General features: G+C 41.3%; 1 protein-coding gene across 1 annotated transcript in view; it reads left to right on the plus strand.

Annotated features, from left to right (window-relative positions):
- Positions 1 to 23,031, plus strand: part of CNTN3 (contactin 3) — a 74,771-nt gene that overhangs the window by 4,906 nt on the left and 46,834 nt on the right. The window contains exon 2 of the mRNA XM_031056371.1: positions 17,856 to 17,951. Within this exon, the coding sequence (XP_030912231.1) occupies positions 17,856 to 17,951 (96 nt within the window). The remainder of the gene's footprint in view (positions 1 to 17,855; positions 17,952 to 23,031) is intronic.

A 23,031-nucleotide genomic window follows, 5' to 3' on the forward strand; every position in this document is an offset into this window, starting at 1 on the left:
TCACATAAATTACCAAGAAGGAATTTCCAAGTGGTTTATCCTGCAATAAAATTCTGTTACTGCAAATATTACTGAGCATGAAGGCTGCACATTTGTACTCCTGCAGTTCTTCTGCCTACTGCAGTTTGAAGTGCAGTACAATAGAGCAAATAATTCCAATATATTTCATGTAAAAGGTTATGGAGCTTGGGCACATTGAATAGTAATCCCTACTGGAATGCTTACTCCAGTCCACAAATAAATATTGATTTAACAGGAATTGTGGTAAGTCCCAGTGCTTTAGGACTTCTGTTTGCTGCATTTTTTGGTAGATAGATCATAGCCTGGTATTTTGTTTATGGCTTTTTATTTGCTGTGTGAATTCAGCCTTTTTTTGCCCAGACACCTTGGAAAAAGCTACTTTTGAAGATTCCCAGCTTGCCTGCTTTGTGACAAGGACAGCACAGGAGCCTCTCCATGGGTGTTTTTTGAGTTTTAGTGTGGAATAACACAGTCAAAGTTTCAGAAAGTTGTTGGAAGACTCTTTGCTTCCATCCTTTCCACCCCTTAACTTGGGAAGCTCAGGACACCATGGAGTTAAAAAAATCAGATTAAAGAGGCTGAGACTGACAGTTGAAAAACAGGGGAGGTACACTGGGTTGAAATCTAAAGCTGAATAATTTGGCAGATGTTCAGCAAAACAGCCGAACTGAGAATAATTCAGTTTGTATTTAAAAAAAGCTCTTCAGTAGAAACTGTTCTGATTTTTCTTGTTGTTCTTAATGATGATGTTCAAAATGAATGCTTTAAGTTTTTAATTTTTGGTGATTTTAAATATGTGGCTGCCAGTGCCTTGGACAAAAGCTTTATTTGTGCCATAATTAACCTCTCAGTTTTTCGTGTAATAACAAATGTGTTAATAGTAGCCTTTAGCTCCTGCAGTACAGGATGTACATATCAGCAGTGAGATTTCAGGGATCAGTATTTATCAGGGATTAAAACACAATTTACACACTGTTTTTTCAGTAACAAAATAACCCAATATTGCAGAGTCTAAAGCTTAACCTCAACCGTATTTACTAAACGTGTTTGAAAACCTAAGCGAATAAAAGCTCATTTATATTCCTGTCTGATTAGCACAATCAGAACTTATTGATGCTAAAACGAGCCAAATTTCCATAACTATAAACAGAATATTAAAATACAGTTGACTAGCAGAGCATGATGCCTTTCCCCTCCTTGGATGGAACATGGAGTTATGACTTTCTTGGTGACTTTTTAGGGGTCTTTCAAGAAAATCAAAGACATTTCAAAGCCAGGCCTTTGGGCAGGGAAGCAGAACTCTTTCCAGGCAAGTTTTGCTGCCTTGGAATAGAAAGCAGAAGATGATGTGTAGGTGAATGTGTTTGTGCTTGGCTGTCCTTAATTTCTGCATAGTTGGGGTCAGATGTTCAGGAGCATTTGAATGTAGGAACCACTTCTTTTGAAGCAGCCACTAGAAGTATTTGTAGTATTTTATTCAGTAGATGGGGCCAGAAAACCTGAGTGAAGAGAGGGAGGTACAGAGTGACTTTGTGCAGTGGTGTAAATTAAGGAATTCCATACTGAAGCCAACTGGGTGTTTAAAATGAGAATTACAGAATGGTTTGGGTTGGAGGAGACCTTAAAGATCATCCAGTTCCACTTCCTTTCACAGGCAGGGACACAGAAACATGGGATAATAGCACAATAAAGGAGTTTTGAGGAGACCTGGGTTTGATTTTGATGGCTGTGAGTTTGTGCAGGTGACTCAGGTTTCCATTTAAATTGCCAGGAGAAAGCCCAGTGACACTTTGGAAGTTTCTGTGTCTGGGTGAAGAGTCCCAAAGCTGAGACTTACTACATTATCCTAAATACACATCAGGGTTGGTTCCTATCTCTGAAGTGTCATTTTGTTGAAAAGTACCACGTGAGGAGTGAGCATCGCTTTTATTCAGCAGACACAGCAGAGTGTGTCGGGATCCTGTTTGAAATAATCAGAAAATTTTGCATCTCCAGTGCTGCCACTCCACCCTCAGAGACTGTGAGCTGCAAAATCACACCTTACACCTGCTTTGCAAAATTATTTGGGGCAACTCGAGGTGCTCTGCATGCAGCAAGGACTGCAAAGAGAAGTGTGGCATTCCCTTGCCTTTGGCAGTTGTTTTGCAATGAGAACTTGAAAATGGTTTAAACCTGAATTAAAAATAGCTTCATTTGCATAGTCTGGGGTAATTAGTGTGTGTTTTACCCTCCTACAGCTATTTATAACTCTGTAAGCAGTAAAGAAAATCCTCAGGTAGTTGGATGTTTGATTCAGTTATTGTCCTGTAGCTCAGGGGTGGCACATACAGGTCTCACTGTTGGTAAACACCTGAGTGGCAAATTGGGGTACTGGAGATGATGGGCATAGCTTGGGAGAGATAAGGTGCAAAAAGAGTTCCTCTTCCAGTGCTGTGCTTCATGTCCTGGAAAAGTTTTTAGCTTGATTATTCCAGCTTATTTCCAGGCTTTATGTTGCCAGAAATCATCCCCTGGTAGAGACTTTATGAATTGGGTATTTTAAAGTTTCATCCCATTTCTCATTTTTAAGGTTTGCTGTGTAGGGAGATCCCATGGCCCTGGATTTATTGAGTCAGGGCAGCTCTGGGGGTGTGGAATGCAAGGAAAGACGTTTTCCCTACGCTCTTCAAAATGAGAAGAGGCATTTATCCTGTATCAACAACTTGAAAATAGGACGGATTCATTCCTTGCCACGATGTTTTGTGCTGGCTGGGAGATGATTCCAGCAAGCACTGATAAGAGAGTGTTTTCTGAGACAAACTGCTGACAGTAATGGTGCCTTGGCTTTTTGGGCAGGGGGTGTGTGACAGTTCTTTCTGCCTTCAGAGTTCATAAGAATTGCCTTTGATTGCAGCTGTAGAAAAACCCTAAATCTGAATTTGCTTGCTAGCCTTTGTGAAACTTTATTGTAGACCACAGACTGTAGTTAAAAGTAAGACAACTACATGGCTGGATCTAATTTTTATGCATAATTTATATATAAAACTAAAGATTCATCTCCAATTTCCCATCTGCATCCATAGCATTGCTGCAGAGGGGACATATTTCAGCTTTTGCAAGAGTTTGCCTACTGAGTGACAGTAGTGAGCAACATATTGGGAAATATTACTTCTAATTCATTTTTTAAAGTTTTTTGAATCTTAACGTGAAATATTGTATTCTGTAAAGAGATTCTGACGAGAAATTGAAATTACATAAAAGCAAAGAGGAAATGAGGGAGAAAAAGCAGTTGTTTCAGATCATAACCTCATTGGTTGGGGTGACAGTTTCAATTCCTTCTGAGTTCTCTCCAGTTCTCATCCTTTTTATGTTGGATTAAGTAACAGTTTTTGTCTCCTTATTCCCATAGCAACCTTATCTCTCTTTATTTTTTTGATGTAAATCTGCTTGTCTCTTACTGTCTTTCAAAGCTTGTGCATGAATAGCTTGTGAAGGAGAGGAGCGTGGCAAGGAGAGAGCAGAGACTTTTTGGCACAGAAAATAAGGGAAAGAATATTTTTGAGCAAAAAATAGAGAGCTTAAAAACACTTTTTTTCCTCCCAAAGCTATTTATTACATCGTTTTCCCATGTAGTTTTTTTCATGAAGCTTTAGTGCTGTTTTAGGATGTTGTGTGAGCTGAACTCCTCCAGTTTAGGCCAGCCTGAAATACAGATTTAATGCCCTGTAGCACTGTAACTTGGGAAAAGTTGGTTTCTATAACTTGGGAAAGGTAAATCTTGCCTTGGCATGGTTTTGCTCCACGTGGGATCTCTTAGGGGAAGGTTGAGTTTTGGGCAGGACCCCCAGCTTTGTGTCCAGCTCTGGGAGGAGAATCCTGGTGCTGGAACCCTCAGAGTGCCAGGGATGAGGCTCCAGATCCTCAGGCTGCACATCCTCAGCCAGGGGCAGCTGCTGCTTGGCCTCAGGCATTAAATGAAGGTGGAAAACGCAGCTGTTGCTTTGTCTCCCTACATCTTTTCCTCCTATTAAATAATTCCCTTGATTGGACTTGCTTAATATGTGTCTGAAGTGCAAGGGAGACATTGGACGCCAATATCATTTTAGATTTTTAGATTTTAAGCCTAAATTCTGAGATTTTTTTTAAACAGGAGCCTTTTGAATTGCTGGCTTCATTTCTGTAAAAAATATTTATAAATGACAAAAAATTTTGGCATTTCCTGCACAGCTCCCCTCACCTGGTAAAGCTTTAAATCAAAAATACTTTAATTCTTATGTGTCTGTGCTTGGTTTCTTTGTTCAAGGAAAGAAGTGATGTTCCTTAGGACTTTTTGCATTGCAGGACTGTTCTTAAAACTCTGAAATGTGGATTATTTGGGAAAACAGAACATACATTCACTAAAAAAATCAAAGCAAGTCCTTGCTAAGGAAGGTATTTCAGCCCTTGATTTGTTTGTCAGAATTACCCTAATGGGGTCTTGTTAGCCCATTTAACGTGCTTCTGATAATATTAAGATAATACTTTAAAATGTTTACATTACATTAATACCCCATTAAGGGCCTGATCTGAAGCCCATTGAAGTTAATAGGAACGTTCAGTAGGCACTGAATGCTTTGATCTTTCAACTGTACTTTTTGCAAGTTAGGAAAAAAAAAATCAAACATGAAAATTGTTCCAGTCAACAGAAGCACGACTGTGCTGTGCCCTACCCCACCCTTTGTGGCTCATAAAGCTATTGGATTTGGAACCTCCTCAAACTGAGATAAAGATTTAGAATATCAATTTGGGATGTGTTTCATCCAGGCTGTGATGTAGAGAAAAAGGGTGTTGCTAAAAGGGTTTGGCTGAGCAGCTGAAATAAGGGAAGGCTTGGCTGGGTGGCTGAGAGAATTTGATTTCATCATGTTGTAGATGTAGGGTTTATTTTTCTTTTTTTTTTTTTTTTCTTTTGAGATGTGGAGTGCCCTGGCATGGTTTTAGACAACATTACATTATTTAAAGAACACCTTCAATAAGATAGAGCAGATGTCCTTTTGTTTTGAGGTCGCTTGGAAGATGTGCAGAGGGAGATTTAGGGATGTGGTTTAGTGGGACTTGGCAGTGCTGGGGACTCGAGACTCTTGGAGATCTTTCCCAGCCTAAATGATGCTGTCATCTATAACAAGCACAGATCTTGTGATCTACAGAATTACTCTGACATTCAGTGAATTTATAAGAAATACACAGCAGAGTTTGGCTGAATTAACCCCTGGCTGCAGCCCAATAAATGTGGACAGATTGCAAATAACAATTTCAGTGCCTTCACTGGGTATCACCTTACTTTAAAGATACTTTCTCAGAGCTCCAGTTTGCTGCCAGCTTGTGTATTTTGCTTTCTGATGTTCATTACAAAGCCAAGTAGGCATCTTAAAGCTGAAGCAGTGGAAGTTAGAGAGCTGCTCCTATTACACTGCATTGCTGGTGTCTCTATTCTGGTATTGATTATGTATTTTATGTCTTGTTTCTCATCCACTGTGGCACTGAGCAGTTACAGAGAGCCCAGGCTGGGACTTATGGGGAGTCTCATTTAATAACCAATTCTCTGTACTTATGAGAAGAGATGCAGTACCTGATTTTATTTTCCTGTTATTGCTTCTCTCAGCCCTGTGCAGCGAGACATCTCTCTTTTTTTTTTATGGAACTGTATTTTTTCAGCCCATGACTTTTTATTCAATTGTAGTTAAGGATATATTTGTGAGGATTACATCACCCTGCAAGGAACAGTGTGGCTTGGGCTGGGGATCAGGCTGCACATGGAGCATCTGCCATGGAACAATTCTGCTCAGATACCAGCAAAAAGATTTCAGGTCTCCCTGTTTTTGGGGGTTTTCTCCTTACTTTCATGTCTCAGTCTATTAAACTCTCCTCAGCAACACTGGGATTGTATTTATGTCCTAAATGGAGTAGCAGAACTCAGCTATTTCTCAGGAGTTGTTTTTTTTTCCCACTCCTGCAGCCTCTGTTGTTGAATGGTCTGATGCTGAATTTATTAATCTGTGCTGTTGCTTGCTCAGGTGTAATCCTGTTCAGCCACATTTATTCATCCACTGAAGGATGTGCACATTGGTCCATCATGGCATATTAAAGGTTTGCCTCCTCCTGCCACAGCTGTCATCTCCTTGACCCCTCAGTAAACTAACAGTCTTCCACATAATTTTGCTTTCATTCAAGTGTAATGCCATTACTGTGGAGGCAGACAGAATGCAATTCTCTAAAGATCTTGTCTCATTCCCTTCTCTTCCAGGGAGGTTAATGTGCTCAGATGATCCCTGCCTTTTCTTTTTGCTCTCTTGCTGCAAGAAGGGCAGAAAAAAATAGTGCTCCTGGATAATCTGTTTGGACTGGCTTTTGGGGGATGGAGCAGGCTGGGAAGATGAACTCACCAGCTGGGTAGAAGCTCTCTTTACCACTTGTGTTTCAAATGCTTTCATTTGTTTTCCTAGCACTTTTTATTTCTACAGCTTTTTACAAAAATGTTGTACAGATGTTTTCCTGAAATGGAAGTAACTGAGTCAAAACCTCTTTACCCAAAGCAAGCTAAGCCGGGTTGAAATATTAATGATGTGTGGGAATCACTTTAGTCTGAAGTTGCAGCAGTGTTTTGTCCACAGCCATTTGTCATTTACAAGTGGTACCACTGCAGAAAACCAGGAATGTCTGCAGGGGCAGTGCTGGGGTCACAGGGATTCCTGATTTTGGGAATGAGAGCTGGGGGAGGAGAAAGGAGCCAGCCCCCTGTCCCTGAGTGCAGGTTCCTTGGATGAACTTACTGTCATTGTCACAGCTAATGACGTGGAATGGCATTGATTGCCTCTACTGTACACACTGCTATTTTACCACTAATTAAGTTAAAAAATCAAATGAGGCAGTGATTTGTTGGGTGTAGGGGCTGGTTCTGCCCTGCCACAGCCTCTCATCTGCTGGCTGAGCTCTTGTGTGTGATTTGCCAGAGGCTTCCCTGGGTATCAAATGAGTGTATGAGTGTGTGATATGATGCTTTTGATTCTTAATAATCTGATATTAACAGAGGTATTTTGCATTTTCTTGTCTGTTGTTAACACTCCTTTGCATTCAGCTGGTTTTGAACCTCTGATTTCTTACTACATCTCTCTTCCTGATTTTATTTCAGATTCTCTTCAGAAGAATTTTTATGCTGCTTTAGTTAGCAAAATGTAGCATTTTTCTCCTTAGTATTTCATAACTTCAGCTCTTAATAACACATGCTGCTCTAACTTACTCTTTCATCTTTTTCTGTATCTCTCTTTTGCTTCCATTTAAAAGTTACTTTAGCACCTCTTTAAGCCAATTGCATCTTGGCTTCATCCTTTATTTTTCTCCTGTCTTTCCTGATGAGCATTCAGTGGAATTACTGTCTTTGTTTCTTCAAGAAACCTTATTGCCTTATAATGAATGAGTGGGGGGGGGAAGAAAAAAATCAACTTATCTTGTGATTTCGGGTCTGAGCTTTGTGTCTAAAGCTGTGGGACCTGAACATCCTTGCAGAGTGTGGTGTTTACTGATTCTGTGCCAGGGTGGGATTGGTTTGTCCCATCCCAGAGGCGGGCAGAGGGCCGGGCACGGGGAGCTCCTGGTGTGCCACACGCCCTGGGTTGCATTGATCTGTCTCTGCACAAGGTGACCCAGCAGCTCCAGGTACTGAATTCTCACCACAAAAGCTTTGGGTAGTGAATTTAATTTATTCCAAGTCATGCTTGCAAGGGTCTCCTGCTCTTGCTCCAGACACTGCAGGTCCCAGTTCAGCCTGAGCCAGGCCAGATGCAGTTTTGTCATCTCTTTGCCCTTTTGTTTAATTGTGTAACGATTATCGTTCATAAAGCAAAACCTGGGATTTGTTATCTGCCTGGGGATTACACTGATTGGGTTTTCCACGTGCCTCTGCTACATCTGGGTCAGAGCAATGATTAATATTGAAAGAGAGCTTTTGTAACCAGGCTGAAGCTCTGGCACACGTCCTGAAAAGGCTGCTGTGATTTTAGAGAGGGGCACAAGTGGATGTGTGGCCGAGCGAGGGGAATTTGTGCTTGATGACAAGCAGGTGGAATCTGTCACCCTGGCTGGGCTGATCAGCCTGGGCTTATCACTGGCAGGAGCAGTGGGATGAAAGGTGGTGCTTACAGTGCTCAGAGTGGAGAAAATCAGCTGTGCCAGAGGTTATTCACAGCTCTGCGTTGGCCTCACAGGTATCACAGCCGGGTTTCACTGCGTGACCCTGGTGTTAGCCCTGCCCCACTCTGCAGTAACTGACCTGGGGCTGTCATTCTGACTTGGGTTTGCCTGGCTGCAGCCTTTGGGTCTGTCGTGCCTCAGAGATGCCTCCAGGATCAAGTGCTTTGACCTTGTGGTGGGAGCATCCTGCAAAGAGCTGCTCTGGGCATCCCCTGGAGCTGCTCCCAAATCCCTTCATCCCGCACCAGGGAGCCTGTGCTGCCTGCTGGGAGCTGCTGATGGCAAGTACACGCGTGAGAAAGTTGTTTACACAGCTCCACAGCAGCAAAACAGCAACCACAGGTCCAGCTCTGTGTGTTGGAGCAGCCACTGCTCCTCTGGTTCCCCTCAACATCCGCCCAGGAGCGCGGAGCCAGAGCTCAGAGCCTGGGTGCACAGTAGCCTCACACCTTCCACTGAGCACTCAGGCTCTTGAAAACTAATTAAACACACTCAGCAGCACTTCAGAGGTTTCCAGGTAAGACAGGAAAGTGGCTGCTTTAATAGCAGGAAGCCCTGGTTTGTGGTGGTGTGCGCCAGGGTGCCAGAACGAGGGAAGAGAGGAGAATCTTGTCTCCATGTTTCAGAAGGCTGATTTATTTTTTTATGATACATATTATATGAAAAGAAAATGATGTATTAAAACTATACTAAAGAATAGAAGAAAGGATTTCATCAGAAGACTTGAAGGGAATAGAAAGGAATGATAATAAAATCTTGTGACTGACCAGAGAGTCCAGACAGCTGGACTGTGATTGGCCGTTAATTTAAAACAACCACATGAGACCAATCACAGATGCACCTGTTGCATTCCACAGCAGCAGATAATCATTGTTTGCATTTCGTTTCTGAGGCCTCTCCGTTTCTCAGGAGAAAATCCTAGCAAAAGGATTTTTCAGGAAATACGTCCATGGCACTGGTGTGAGCCATAGTGCTGGAATCTCGCTGATGGGGCTGCTGCTTTGTGCCTCTGCCAACGTTTGTGGTCTTTGGCAACCTTAATTCTGGCATTTTCTACCTCCAAGTAATTGAGTTTTCAGCCTCAGTGTGTTCTTTTAATTTTATTAGGGACTAGAGAGTAATAAGTTTGCACAATGCTGAATTAGGTTATGCAGTGGTTTTCTTCTGCTTTTCATTAAATAATTAATTAACAGCTCGTGCTTGTGCACAGGTTGGAGATGTGACTTCGGTGGGAAACTTCATCATTTGGCTTTCATCTTCAGCACTGGAGAAATTACTGTGCCTCATGGACTCTTCCATGGTCTGTCTCCTGGAGATAAAGTTCTAATTTTCATTTTTGCTTTTTTTTGTGAACCTGGCAGATTAGTATTGTTTTAAACATCTCCACTGTCCACATCACAGTAACGTGGGCTTCTTTCAATTTTTCTGCCTTATCTGCCACAGAAAATACCTGTTTTGCTTGTCAGCTGCAAATGGCATCAGGGTAAGAAATGCCTTTCCCTGCATTCCTGTTCCCTGAAGTCTGTAAGGAAATAACTCCATCGTGTCTGCTTTAGCCACATTTTTGCAACTGTGAAGGAAGTGAACAAAATCTCTTCTGGTTTGCTTTGATGTGCTCCTGAACGTCCATTAAGCTACAACCTCAGTGTTGCTGTATGGTGCTGGGATAGAAATAGATCGTTTTTCTTATCTCTGCTGTCCTTCTGAGCCTGTTAATGTAGTCTAATCCCAGCGAGTAACCCCAGAGATTCTCAGGCAGAAATGTTTGCAGCAATTTTGCAGAACCTGTTTTAGGCTGTGGTGACATCCTGGTGCTCACTCACGTCCTGCTGGGGCTGGAGAGGAGTCCAGGGAAGAGCACATTGTGTCCCTGATTCAGAAATGGTGAGTTTGAACTTCACAGGAGCAATTAATGTCAGTCCCAAATGCTGTGTTCAGGATACTGAGTCTGAGGTGCTTTATTTGTCAAACGTGGAAATTCGCCCACCTCTTCCTTCAAATTGTGATGTGAATAGTTAATAAGTGAAATAACTGTTCTTCCTCTGCATGAGCCAGGCAAATGTACTCTGAAAATATATTACTTTTATTTCTGCCTCTTTTTCATCTTCAGTAATAGAATTAAAAGTTTAAATTTCTCCTAAATTCCTCTGTAAATATTATTTTTGTTACGGTGTGAATCAATCCTTGCACCTTATCCTCTCTACAGCTCACTTTGAGTGGGTTATTGAATTCAGTTATGTAGAAATAGTCACCTTCTCCAGGTTCCCTTGTATTTCTTTTATTAAAGAGTTGAGGCATAACATACCCGAGGTTGAGAACCAGTAAAGAGGAGAATTATTAAAATAAATTAAAAAAATAAAAGTCCATTAACATGTGTTAATGCCCAGTGTTTAACATGCCCAGTTAAAAATACTGAACAGCAGCTGGACCTGGAAATAAATCCCAACTGATTTTTGGAACAGAAAATGGCACAGGTGATTCTGGCAGGGTGAGTTGGGAGTTAAGGCTGGGTCACTTATTCTTGGTTTATTATTTCACTGCTATGAAATAATTATTATTACACTGGTATATATTAATAGTAATAATATATACATCTATTATATAATCATATAATATATATAATATATATATTATTATTTTTATATAATATAAATAATATTATTCACTGTTGATGGATGAGGAGATGATGTGTTTCGTTGCACATACAACAAAATATTTCACGTTATTTTTTGCTCAGCCCAGGTAAGGCCCCACGTTTGGATGAGCGCACAGCTGTCTGGAATGGCTGTGAGCATTGGATTTTTCTGCTGACTCCGGGTGGTGGTTTGGGGCTGTGGAGAGCAGCCAGGGTGGGACATCTGTGGGCAGGACACTTCTCCATCTGCTGTGCATGTTCTTTGTCACTGTCACATCTGGGCTGGCCCAGGTGGCCCCTGTCAAAGCTGGGATCAGTGCCAGCTGCTCCATACCTTGTGAAGGAGGAGATGGCAGATCCTGGTTATCCAGGAATCCTTTCTTTTAATGACATTTTTTAATACTTGGGGCAGAATCTGTGCATTTCTCTGTGTGGAAGGTGCCATCTCTGGAAACATAAAGGACTGAAGTCAGTGACAGTAAAAAAAAAAAAATCAAATCCCAATGTCATCAGCATGTTCCCAGTGCTTTAAAACTGAGCTGTTGTCGGATGGTTTTCATTGATTTATTTATTGAGGAAAGGCTTTTTGGGAACATTGCTGCATATTTAATAAATAAACAAACCTTCAGATAATTAGAGCTAGATCTGGCAGGGCTTTAGCCATCTGTTTAACTATTAAAATGTGAATAGCCTGGTGTTCTTCAGCACTAAACCTGCTTTGTGCTTACGAGGCCTGGTGCTCAGTAGAATGCCAGGATGTTCTTAGGGCTTGTTTTGGGAAAGTGTTAGAGGGGAAAAAAAAATCTGTGTTGCATCTGAGAAGTCGACTGTAGGATAATTTCCTTGAGCAAACATCCTTGCCTCCTGAGATATTTCTGAAATTGCTTGAATTGCTTTGTTCAGTGCTGTGTTTGCCTGGAGTTGAGTGGTAATTCCCAGATAATACGAATTTATGAAAGGCATATTTTTGGAAATACCTATTGGAGAACATTTTTCTTTCAAAACATGTATTTCCCTAGTAACGCTGTTAGGGCTTGGTTTGGTTTTTTTTCCAGTTCTTTCAGTGCATTTTTGCCGGTGCAAAACATGTTTAAAAAAAAATACTCCCTGCTTATCAGATGTTGACTCAACTTTTATGCTATTAATATTATTTTACAGTTTTTTTTTTTTTAATCTCTGCTGTCTCTGGTCCTTTCCTTCAGTTCCACAGAGCTCACAAATCACCTCATCCCTTTCTGTCCATCTTTCCCCTCATTATTGCAAATTCTTCTACTTCTTCCCATGCTGGCATCTCCTGTTCACCACACTGTGATACATCTGTGCCAATGATTTTTTAGCTTTTCCTGCTTGCATTTATGTAACACAGACTTTTGAATTATTCTCCTTTAATTAGTGTAAGAGCATTTAAATGTCTCCTGTTTCATCTTTTCCTGCACCTCAAGTTGATACAGGGAAGGGGAAGAGTTTCAAAGATTTTTAGGGGTTTTTTTTTTGCTGCTGTTGGCTGGTTGTTCACCTGTGAGATATTCAGCATTTCATGAGATGGAAACAGCCTGCAGGGTCTGTTCTGCACTGAGGTCTGCTGCATTTTATTGGCAATATTTCTATGGATTTCTGTATTTCAAACTCAGTGGATTTCTGTGGTGTTCTGTGGGCTCTCACATGGGCTCTGCTGGTGGGACTGACATGAGAAGAGATGGGGACAATATTCCAAACTCAGAAGTTGTCTGAGTAGTATTTTGGGTGTAAAATGAGCCTCGAAGGGTGGGAGGTTGTTCGGCTTGCTCTGTTGTGGAGCTTTCAGGGCATAAAATGCAAGTTCGGCTATGTGGCATGGAAGAAAGGGATTTTGTTGGTGTGGAATTCTGTGATTTCCCAGCACCAGCCTGAGCAAGTGAAACCCTGGAGCTGCTTCCCCAGCAGCCTCTGAATCTCTCAAGTGACAAATCTGATGAATGATGTTCACTCCTGCACTGTGAATATTTTTGTCCTCTCGTTCTGCCCAGCAGAAATTGATTACTGAGATAATTTTTGGTCTCATCCCTCACTCCTAGCTCAGTGTGTTTCTCCCAGGTTCCATCTAGGCCCTGGCAAGGCAGCAGGAGGTTTTTCAGTGGCTCACTTCAGCCCTGGTGTGGTGATTCCTGTTGGGGTTAACAGGCTGTGTATCCCAAATATCCTGGTGGCAATTAATTAAGCAAAGTGCACATTTAGTTTTGGGTGTCTGTCTAAAGAAATACCAAGTTCTTGATCACAGCAGTGCCTGGGTATAGCAAATTTTGGGGTTTAGGGTGGGTGGGGAAGAAGGTTTGTTCGTGCACACAGGTGAGTTAGGGGATGGTGGTGAAGGTTGCTGGGTTTTCTTATTTCTTTTTAAGTGTGTTTGTTTTTTCTTTTTAAAGAAACAAATTGGTGTTCCTCTGTTTTCTCCAGCAGTTCTCATTACCAGCATAGCTATTACAACGTGCTGAGGCTGTTATTTGCCCTCAAGAGCTGAGAGAGTGGAATTTCCGTTCTTTTTAATAATGTGACTTTTACCAGGGCGAGTGGGCTGTGAATTAGTGCTTCATTATGGGCTGACATCAAACAGAGTCCCCACTTCAGAATTACCCACTCAAGAAAACAGCTTAGATTTGCTTGTCTGACTCATTTAGGCACTTGAACATCCAACACAGAATTATACCTAAAGTACATTTAACAAGTTCTGCTCCTTTGAATAGCAGTGGGTCTGATGCAGCAATACAATAAATATTTTCATGGCTATTAAGGCACAATTATGTTTATAGAGCTTGAATCCTTGTTCTGCAGTTTTCAGAACACGGTAGGATTACTAACAAATATGTGTTGACAATAAAGGGCAATTGATATAAGTGTGGTAAGATGTTTGGGTGTTGCTGGACTTGGAGCTGGAAACCTGAATTAAAAAAAAAAACAGCTGGAAAATTGAATCCTGCTCCTCTCACAGTGAATTCTGTGTATTCACTTAAAAAAACAAGTGTTCTGTGTATTACTTAAAAAAATAAACAGGATTTGGTGCAAGTTCTAGCAGTGCCTGCAAATCTTACAGAGTTCCTGTGTACAGAACTGGTGTCTGGGGGTGAAATATCACACAGGTTTCTTGACAAAACGCCACATAACTCAGCATTGCCACACGCCAGCAGCTGTGTGTGTGGAGCAGCTTTGTCATCAGAAATGCTCTGGATTTTTCATAGCACCATGTTCTGTGTCTCTCCAAAGCACGGCTGTGCTGTTTGATGTGATATTGCCCCATCCCTTCTCACTTACATGGGATCCCAAAGCAGAAACCTCTGGCAGGTGCTTACAGTGAATGTGGTCAGTGGGCTCTGAGGTGAGTTCTGATTTATTAAAATCTCACTGTTCTCAGTCTCATTTTGCTTACAGAGATGCTCCAGGTAGTGTTTTCCCCTCATGAATCCACAAATTTTTATTTTATCTTTTAATTGTCCTGAGTATCACAGGAGTGTTCCAGTGCAGCTGTTACAGGTTTGATCCATCACTGTCACTCCACATTTTGGAATCTTTCTCAGCCACTTCAAGTCTCAGTGCTTGAGACTGAAAACTTGGCTTAATAAACTTAATAAACTCCTTGAAAGGAGGGAACCCAGTGGAATATGCAGTTTTCACATCCATTTGTATGGGTAGGAACTCGTTCTGTTGTTCTCACATTGGGCAGAATCAAAGATTTTTCAGCAAAGCTGAATTGTGGTTTTTCTCTCCATTTTATTGCAATGGTGTGTATATTTCAGTTAATACAACTTTATGGACTTGGTACTAAAGCAATGAGGCAAATACATGTGTTAGCAGGGGAAAGGAGAAGAAAATGCTGTTTCAGGAGTCAGAAAGCCTCAGTTGCTAATTTTAAACTTCCTTCTATATGACAAACTATAAACAGGCAATAAAAACATTTAATTTGCAAATTACAGTTTTAGCTTGGTTTTTATGTTGGATTTTCTTCTCTTGTAGTCAGGATTTTTGTAACATTTTTACCAACATATTTTCAGTGGCAGGATTAGAGCCTTGGCCTGGTAGGGTTAAGTAATAAATTGTTCATTTTTTCCATGAATAGTTGCTTTTCAGATGAAAGGAGATTAGAAGTGAGGTGTAATAAATTCAAGGAAGAGGTGAAAAGAATAAGGCAGGAGAAACTAATGAAAGCACTTCAGTTTGGTGACCAGTTGGAGAGAGTTTTAAAGATCTGCTGGTGGATAAACCAGTCTTTAGTCCAGCAGATAAAATGCAGAAACACTTTGTGTGTTTCTGGCCTTTTCTTTCACTGATCAGTGGGATATTGTCATCCCATGGGTGCTGAAAAGTGAATCCTCTTCTGATTCACCACGCCTCAAAACCATCTTCTGTCCTGATCTCTGGTCTTTGTTTCCAGTTATATTTTATCTGTCCAGACAGCTATTTCAGGATGAGAGCCTCTGATTTGAGAGGGATACAGTTCAATCTGTAAAAGTCAACAAGCTGTGCCATTATTAGTCCACCTTTTAAGGGATTTTATTTACCCTGAGGACTTGATGTCCCTTCCCAATGAGTTCATGTAATAATAAGTTTTGTTAGAAGACACAACTCTCCTCCCTGGTGTTACTGTGATTGGAATAGTGGCTTTATTAAAAAATCAAACAAAAACCTTACAAAGAAGCTCAAGGATAAACAATCACTCTTGATACACTTCCAAACATGTCTGGATTTGACCTTCAGTCCCCTGAATCTGCTACAGGAACACCAGAAAATCAGACCAGCATGGTGTTCAGGAGCAGCCAGTGCTCTCCAAGGTCAGAGATTGGGACTTGACTGTGTCATGCTAATAAAGAGCCCTGCTCCTGTTCTGCATGCTGATTTTTCATTATCAAAGCTGTGCCAGACAAGAGAATACAGAAGTTTGTAGAGAAATTAAGTGCTGGTATTTGGGCAGCTGTGTGATGAGTCTGGTGATTGAGCTGCTCTGAAAGGTGAGATGGGGAGCTTCCTGCTAATTTGTGGGAAATGATTCTTTTATGTAGCATGGCTCATATTCTCCATTTTTGGATGGATATGCATTGCTGCTTGTTTCCCCAAAAACTGTTTTTCTGTGTCAACAGTCTTCACCTGCATCAGTGATTAACAATTCCAGTTTTTACAACATTGCAGCAGCTCACACTGCAGGGCTGTGGCGGGTCCTGTCTGGGTGCCTCTGGGCTGATTGCCTTCCCAATCCTCCAGCATGTCCCACATCCCTTCCCAAGGTGCTCCCACCCAGTCCCATCCTGCCCATAGAATTTGTTGGACAACACAAAGACAAGGAAGGTTCTGAAGGTCTGTAGTTGCAATAAATGAGCACATGGGCTTAGAAACCCATTTCAGTTATGGAAATGGTATTATTTAAGATTTATGACTTCTGGTGGTTGTGATGTAAGAGGGCAAAATGTGGTCTAAATTAATTTTTTATGTAAAATATTAATTCTTTGGGTGTGATTCATCCTGGAACAGAACAGTGTTTGTTCTCTGAGGTGCTGTCAGCTCCTGGTTTTTCTTTCCATGGCTCTGAGGAATGGTGTTGGGGCAGCTGACGAATGTATAATGTTGTGGGAGAAAGAGCAAGGTGCTGGAAAGGCCTGAAACAATAATTTAAGGCTGTGCTGTTTTGATCCTTGAGTGAAGTCAGTTTGGCTGGGGTTTTATGTGACTTCTCCATCACGTCCAGCAAAAGGATCTGAGTTTATTCTGAGGATACCTGCATGGAAATTCACTTCGAAAACTGAAAACAGCCTAGGAAACATTCCTGTGAACTTTATGTGCACTAACAAGGGACTGTACAATGCTCTCTTCCTGCAGCATTTTTTAAAGGAAGCATTGAAATTTTGGTCTCTCTTATTCAGTGTTCTCACTGTAACAGCTGTTGCTTTGCAGTAATAAAAAATGCTGTATTTTGGGGAAATAGCTGCTGTTGGTCAACTCACTGCTCCTATTATGCTTGGCTATAAAGACAGCTTTATTTGAAGATTGTGTTAGTTTAGCAGCATCCTATACAAGGTTATAAAAAATATATATTTTTTAATAGTCATCTGTTCTGTTAGTGAAAAATATATGGTTTATTTATGGGAAAGCTTTTGTTACTGTAGGACTTTAATCTTGGCTTGTATTACATGTTATATTTAGCTAAGTTTAAGGGTATAATCAGCCCACACTTTCTTGGGTCTTGACTCACCGGTTAGAGGGAAAGACAATATAAATTTATGATAAAATATTTACATTTATGGAAACTGTAGCATTTGCTTCCCACCAAGTAGTGCTGGACAATGCTGTGTGTGATTTTTGGGGTGTCCTGTGCACAGACCAGAAGATGGGCTCAATAATCCTTGTGAAACCCTTCCACCTCAGGGTGCCCTGTGATCCTTACACAGTTTAAAATAATCCCAGAGACCTGAGGCCAGCCAGAGCAGAGCACTGGGTCAGCGCACCGAGGAGCAAAGCTCTGGCTTAGTGATGCTCCAGGGGATTCTCCTGTGGGAATGTGGTCCAGGAGGTTCCTTGCTCTTGGGAAAGATCCATGTCTGTTTTCTGAATAGCTGTTATTACTGTTATTTTAAGTTGGACATGGGAGCTTGATACTGTATTCATCATAGCCTTCACTTCCAAAGAAGAGTAGATTAAGAATTTATTTTTAAGTCATTGGCTCCCTTTTGGTTATCAAAGTTGGGGTAGCAGAAGCCAGGCATAAGAGCAGAATTAGCCACAGGATCTGTTGAATTATCTCACTGCAGATTAGTCCCTTCAGCCCTAATTCTGTCATCCCCCCTTGTGCCAGGCAGCCTTTGCTTCTGCAGGGGCTGCGCTGAGTCTGCCAGGTCCAGCTGCAGACCGAGAGATGGGAGGTCAGGATTTGGGAATGATTTCAGAATGTCGGGATGTGGGAATGCCAGGGTTTCAGAGTGTCACTGTCCTTCTGTTGGTGTTCCCTGACGTGCTGCTCGCTGCTGTTCCCTGGCAGATGTGGAGAGCTCCAGGACGAGGATGAGGAGCGCGGTGTCGGTGCGCGAGGGCCAGGGGGTCGTGCTGCTCTGTGGGACCCCACCCCGGGCTGGAGGTAAGGGGGACCCTGGGCTGATGGGGCTGGGCAGCATCCCTGGAATGCTAAAAATGAGAATTACAGTGAAATCTGAGTTCTGAGTAAAAGCAGGGAGAAAGAAACCAAAAACAAAGGAGGGGGGAGGGAAGTATTTAGGAGGATTTACTTTTATCTCGTTCCTAGTAATTTCTATGCACTTAATGTGTCTGTTTTTTATGGGATTTCCTGTCATTAATGGAGTATCTTCTAGAGTTACATTCTGCCCAATTTCACAATTGCTGAGCCTCAATGAATCCAGTTTTCCCCATGAGCAGAGAATTGCAGGTTGTCTTGAACAGTGTCTGTGTTCTTGCAGTCAAGACATTCTGTGGTGGGATGGAATGATGCTGTGTAATTTAAACCACTGCTGCACTCGAGGGGTGAGAAAAGTGGATATATGGATTCTTGGTGGACCAAAAGTTACAAGTACATTTCTTCCCTCATTCTGCATCTTCAGTCTTTGACTAATTGCTGTTGAGCCTCAAGTAATATCTGGAAGGAACTGGTTTTATTGTTTTTAATTGATACGGTGTGTCATTATTGAAGGGCTGTGATGTTAAACATTAGATCTGATTGCAAAGACAAGGTAATAAAAGCTAGACATTATATTCAATAATATAGGTGTTGTGGCCTCATAAATTTGGCAGAGTCCAAGTAGACACAGCCATAAAGTGGCAATTTTACAACTGTCTGAGCTTGCAGAATTTTTTCCCCTCTAAACTGATACATACTCTTAAATCATCTTTATAGCCTTGCAGCAGCTTTGTCTTTCAGCAGCTGAGGAAATGGGTCATTCTCCCAGCTATCTATAAGAATTAGAGTGATTAAATTTTCCTTCTAGACGCAGCCCAAGGGCTGAACTGCCCCAGCTGTTCCTACAGCTGTGTCCTGTGTGTGGGTTTACACCCAGAGGTGATGGCCAAGCTGAGGCAACGCTGCCTGGCTGTGGCAAGGTTTAAGTTTGAGGTGTGGAAGAGGAGGTGATGCCAGATGTGCTCGTGGTGCTGAGAACAGTGGTTGGGAGAGGTGAGAATTCCTCCTGCAGTCAGCAGATGGGAGATGATTGACACCCCCACACTAATTGTGGTGTTCATGCAAAAACAGAGCTGAGCTCTCCCAGAATTACCAAATGGGATTGAGAACTGGTACCAGAATTACTTCAGATCCTTGAATCTGAGAGTCTGAGAGTTGGAGGATTAACTGTTAAAGTTTTCAGCAGACATGGAGCAAAAAACAATTTCTTTACTGAAATAAAGCTGTAGCAAGGTGGCAGAAAACAGCCCTGCAGGGTGGGATGCAGGGCAGGAAACCTGGGATAAAACATCCAGCCAGGAAGCAGAATTGGTTTGTTAGGAAGAGCAGGGATGGTTTAGGACCAGCTGACCAGCCCTGAGGGATGTTCAGCCCTTTCCAGATCACTGATCTGACTCTTTTTTTTACTTGGAGTTTGTATTTATTGCGCTGAGCTATCAAATAATTCCAGACAATACTAATTCCAAAAACGTGCTCCACCAGCTTGTTTCCTCTCCCCCTGTAGCCCCCAAAATACTCTGCTTTTGTTTTCTGGTGTGTTGTGCAGTTTCTAAGATCTTACTGTCTTAATTGCACTTATTTCTTGCATTCTCTGCAAAGAGTTTGCAAGAAGAGACTTGATTAAATAGTGATTATTCCTCCATGTACAGCATCCCAGTTACAATAGAAACCAATGCTCATCCCCAAAGAAATGCCAGCTCATAGTATGGAAAAAGAAAATTGCTTCCCTTCTGCAATTTATCATATTTTTTCCTTGCTTATCTTGGGCACAGATATTTACATAAGTCCTATGAATGTCCCTTTTCAACAGGGAGCAAATTATTCCTGCAGTGAGCAATGGTTTTGTCCTTTTGAGTGTGCAGTTCCAGCTCCTCTGGGCTGTGGACACCCAGCATTAAACCAACAATGAAACTCCATTTACGAACCACAAATCACTTTCTTTTAAGTTCCCCCTTTCTGGAAATTAAATAAAATTCCATTTTTAGCAGTCTTGTTTGGGATTTACTGAGTGGAAGATTTGGTAAATGACTGAATTTGAGTGTGAAGACTATTTTCCCCCAAATATTTTTCGGATCCAGGCTGGTTTTATGTTAAATACCCTAAGTTGTCTCATAACTGAGCAGTGATGTTTGGATAATTAAGATGGTCATCTGTCATCGTTCTGCATGGCCATACTTCTGGATCTTTGAATTCTGTTGCAGGGAACCTGTTAAAATACCCTTTTTTGCCACCAAAAATCAGTGACTAATCTCACCCACATGCTCAAAAGGTAAAGTAACATCAAAAATGGATTTATGTAGCTCTCCTGCTACTTTTTCCAGTTGTTACAACCTTTAAATTGCACTGAAATCTCTTCAGCTATTTTGACTTTTTACTGTGTTACTGTGATGTCTTTAATGGTTTTAAAGGGCTGTCAATCCAACAAACATCTCAATATCCCAGACCTAATGTTGGACACAGTTAATGTGCAGCTGGTTAAAAAACATTCATGTGATGCTAATTTTTGCCCATTCTGCCAAGAATGGGAAAAGCTAGACATATGGAGATCTAAAAATGATTTTTCTCAGCTACTGATTTTGTTCCAAAATTGATATCTAACGAGTGACAAAGCCCTCAGTAAAGCAAATCTGAGTTCCTGTAGGGTTTCACCTCCTGTTACTACTGAACTGTATTGTGATTATTGTGTAGCTCCTCTTCAGCTGTTATTTCTATTCCTGTATATTGTGATTTATATTTGTTTGGTACAGTCAGTTTTCCTCAGCTGACATTGATTTTTGGATTTATGAGGTGTTTCTGCTCTTTGAAAGAGGAGCAGGCAATGAGGCATGGTCCTTTTGTGTTGTCTGGGGTGGCTTAAAGCTGCTTTATACACAGAGAAAAAGATGATTTTTAATGGTAGAAGTGAAGATTTGCTTGATGGTTATTTGAACATTTCAACAAATTTTGGTTTTCCTGGAAAAACTCGACATTAATTTTACATTGGTGTACTTCCTGCTGCATTATTCCCATGGGAAATGTGACCATAACCCAGTAAATAAATAAATTTATTTCAAAAACCAAAACTCCAGAACTTAAATAAATAACAAGAATTTTGTGGAACTGTTGCTTGAAAATTGCAAGGAAATTCAGTTTTATTCCTAATGATCCTTGTGTGCTCTGTGTTCCTGTTCCATGCAGTATGGCAGGGATGTTCCTGCATGGATAAAGCAGCAAGGATTTGTCCTTCCTCTTCATGTAGCTCCCTGATAAATGTGAGTTTAATCCATAAATGAGGCAGGATTTGAAGGGCAGGGATCAATTCAGCTCACAGCATATTGTGTCAGAGTTGTGACATGCTGATAGGAAATAATATTAGATCATGGAAAAATAGATCCCAATTTATTGCTCACTGTTTGCTATGACAAATCCTTCACTGAATAATGCCATGTCTGTTCCAAATGAGTGTTTAGACTTGCAGATTTTTGCTCGTGCCTCTTGCAGGTCTCCAAACGGCAATACAAGTTCCAGCAGGGCTCTGCTTCGTGAATAACATGGCATGGAGAGAGTCTCAGATGCCAGAAATATTTGGATGCTCTGATTGCTTCTCTTCTGCAGCTCTTGAATAGCAACATGCTATTTTTTCAGGGAACTGAAAGTTGAATTAATTGTACATATTTGACTTTGGAAACGTTTTGTTCCTTTAAAGCAAAGTGAAGTTAAACAGGTGCAACTCCAGAATAGGATTTCTGTCCTACTGCACTGTCACAGACATATTTTATGAAAAATCCTTTCATTAGGATCTTTTCTCCTGAGAAGCTGAGAAGCTTCAGCTTCTCCATGTTTTGCTGCTTTGTGATTTGGAGAATTGTTTACCCAGCATGTGAAATTGTTTTTACTTGATGACCAATGACAGCCACCTGTGTCGAGGCTGTGAGCAGTCACAAGATTTTATCATTCCTTTCCTTTCCTTTCCTTTCCTTTCCTTTCCTTTCCTTTCCTTTCCTTTCCTTTCCTTTCCTTTCCTTTCCTTTCCTTTCCTTTCCTTTCCTTTCCTGCCTTTTGCTGAAATCCTTTATTCTATTCTTTAGTATAGTTTTAATATATAATTTTCTTTTCGTATAATATACATCATAAAATAATAAATCAGCCTTGTGAAACATGGAGTCAAGATTCTCATCTCTTCCCTCGTCCTGGGACCCCTGTGAACACCACCATAGTGCCCAGGAGTGTTTTGGGTTGGAAGAGACCTTAAATTCTGATCCACCCCATGGGCAGGGACACCTCCCACTGCCCCAGGTGTTCCCAGCCCCAGGGTGCAGCCTGGCCTTGGGCACTGCCAGGGATCCAGGGCAGCCCCAGCTGCTCTGGGCACCTGTGCCACCCTCACAGGGAAGAATTCCTGATATCCCATCTAAACCTGCCTTTCCCCATCCTGATTTGCACCTTTGCTTCCTGCGGCCATTGCAGGCTGTGGATGACACACATCTGGGCATCAGGGATAAATCACACTTGCAGAACTTCTTGCATTTTGAGGAGAGTGGTACCTTGAATATTGTAAGAGCATTGGCCTTAGAAATGGCTCCATAGTGTTCCTGTGCTGTTTCAATCTGCCAAGGAGAAATGGCATTTTTATTTAAAAACATATTTTTCAATAGTCCTGCTGGTGTCATCATCATCATCTGCACAAATTTCAGCTGACAGTTTGAAATCAAATGGTACCTGAGAGACACTTATGTTTGTCCATATGAGGGGAAATAATACATGTTCACAGCTGGATCTTCCAGTGATTTCTATCTGCCAGGGCATTATTTTCACCACCAGTACAAAACCAGTGCTGCAGAGACACTCTGCTGTACACTTTGTCAAATGCAGTCATTCTGAAGCACTTTTTTCTTTTGATAAACCTGTTTTCCAGGCTGAGGTAATCCAGGCTGAAACTAGTACATATTAGGTATAAATTATAAACTAATATATATTTTTACAGATTGATTATTATATTATAATTATAATATATTTATATATATTTGCACCATCTTCATTTGCTTTA

The sequence above is a fragment of the Geospiza fortis genome, unplaced genomic scaffold (genome assembly GCF_000277835.1).
Source record: "Geospiza fortis unplaced genomic scaffold, GeoFor_1.0 scaffold70, whole genome shotgun sequence".
In the NCBI taxonomy this organism is placed as follows: domain Eukaryota; kingdom Metazoa; phylum Chordata; class Aves; order Passeriformes; family Thraupidae; genus Geospiza; species Geospiza fortis.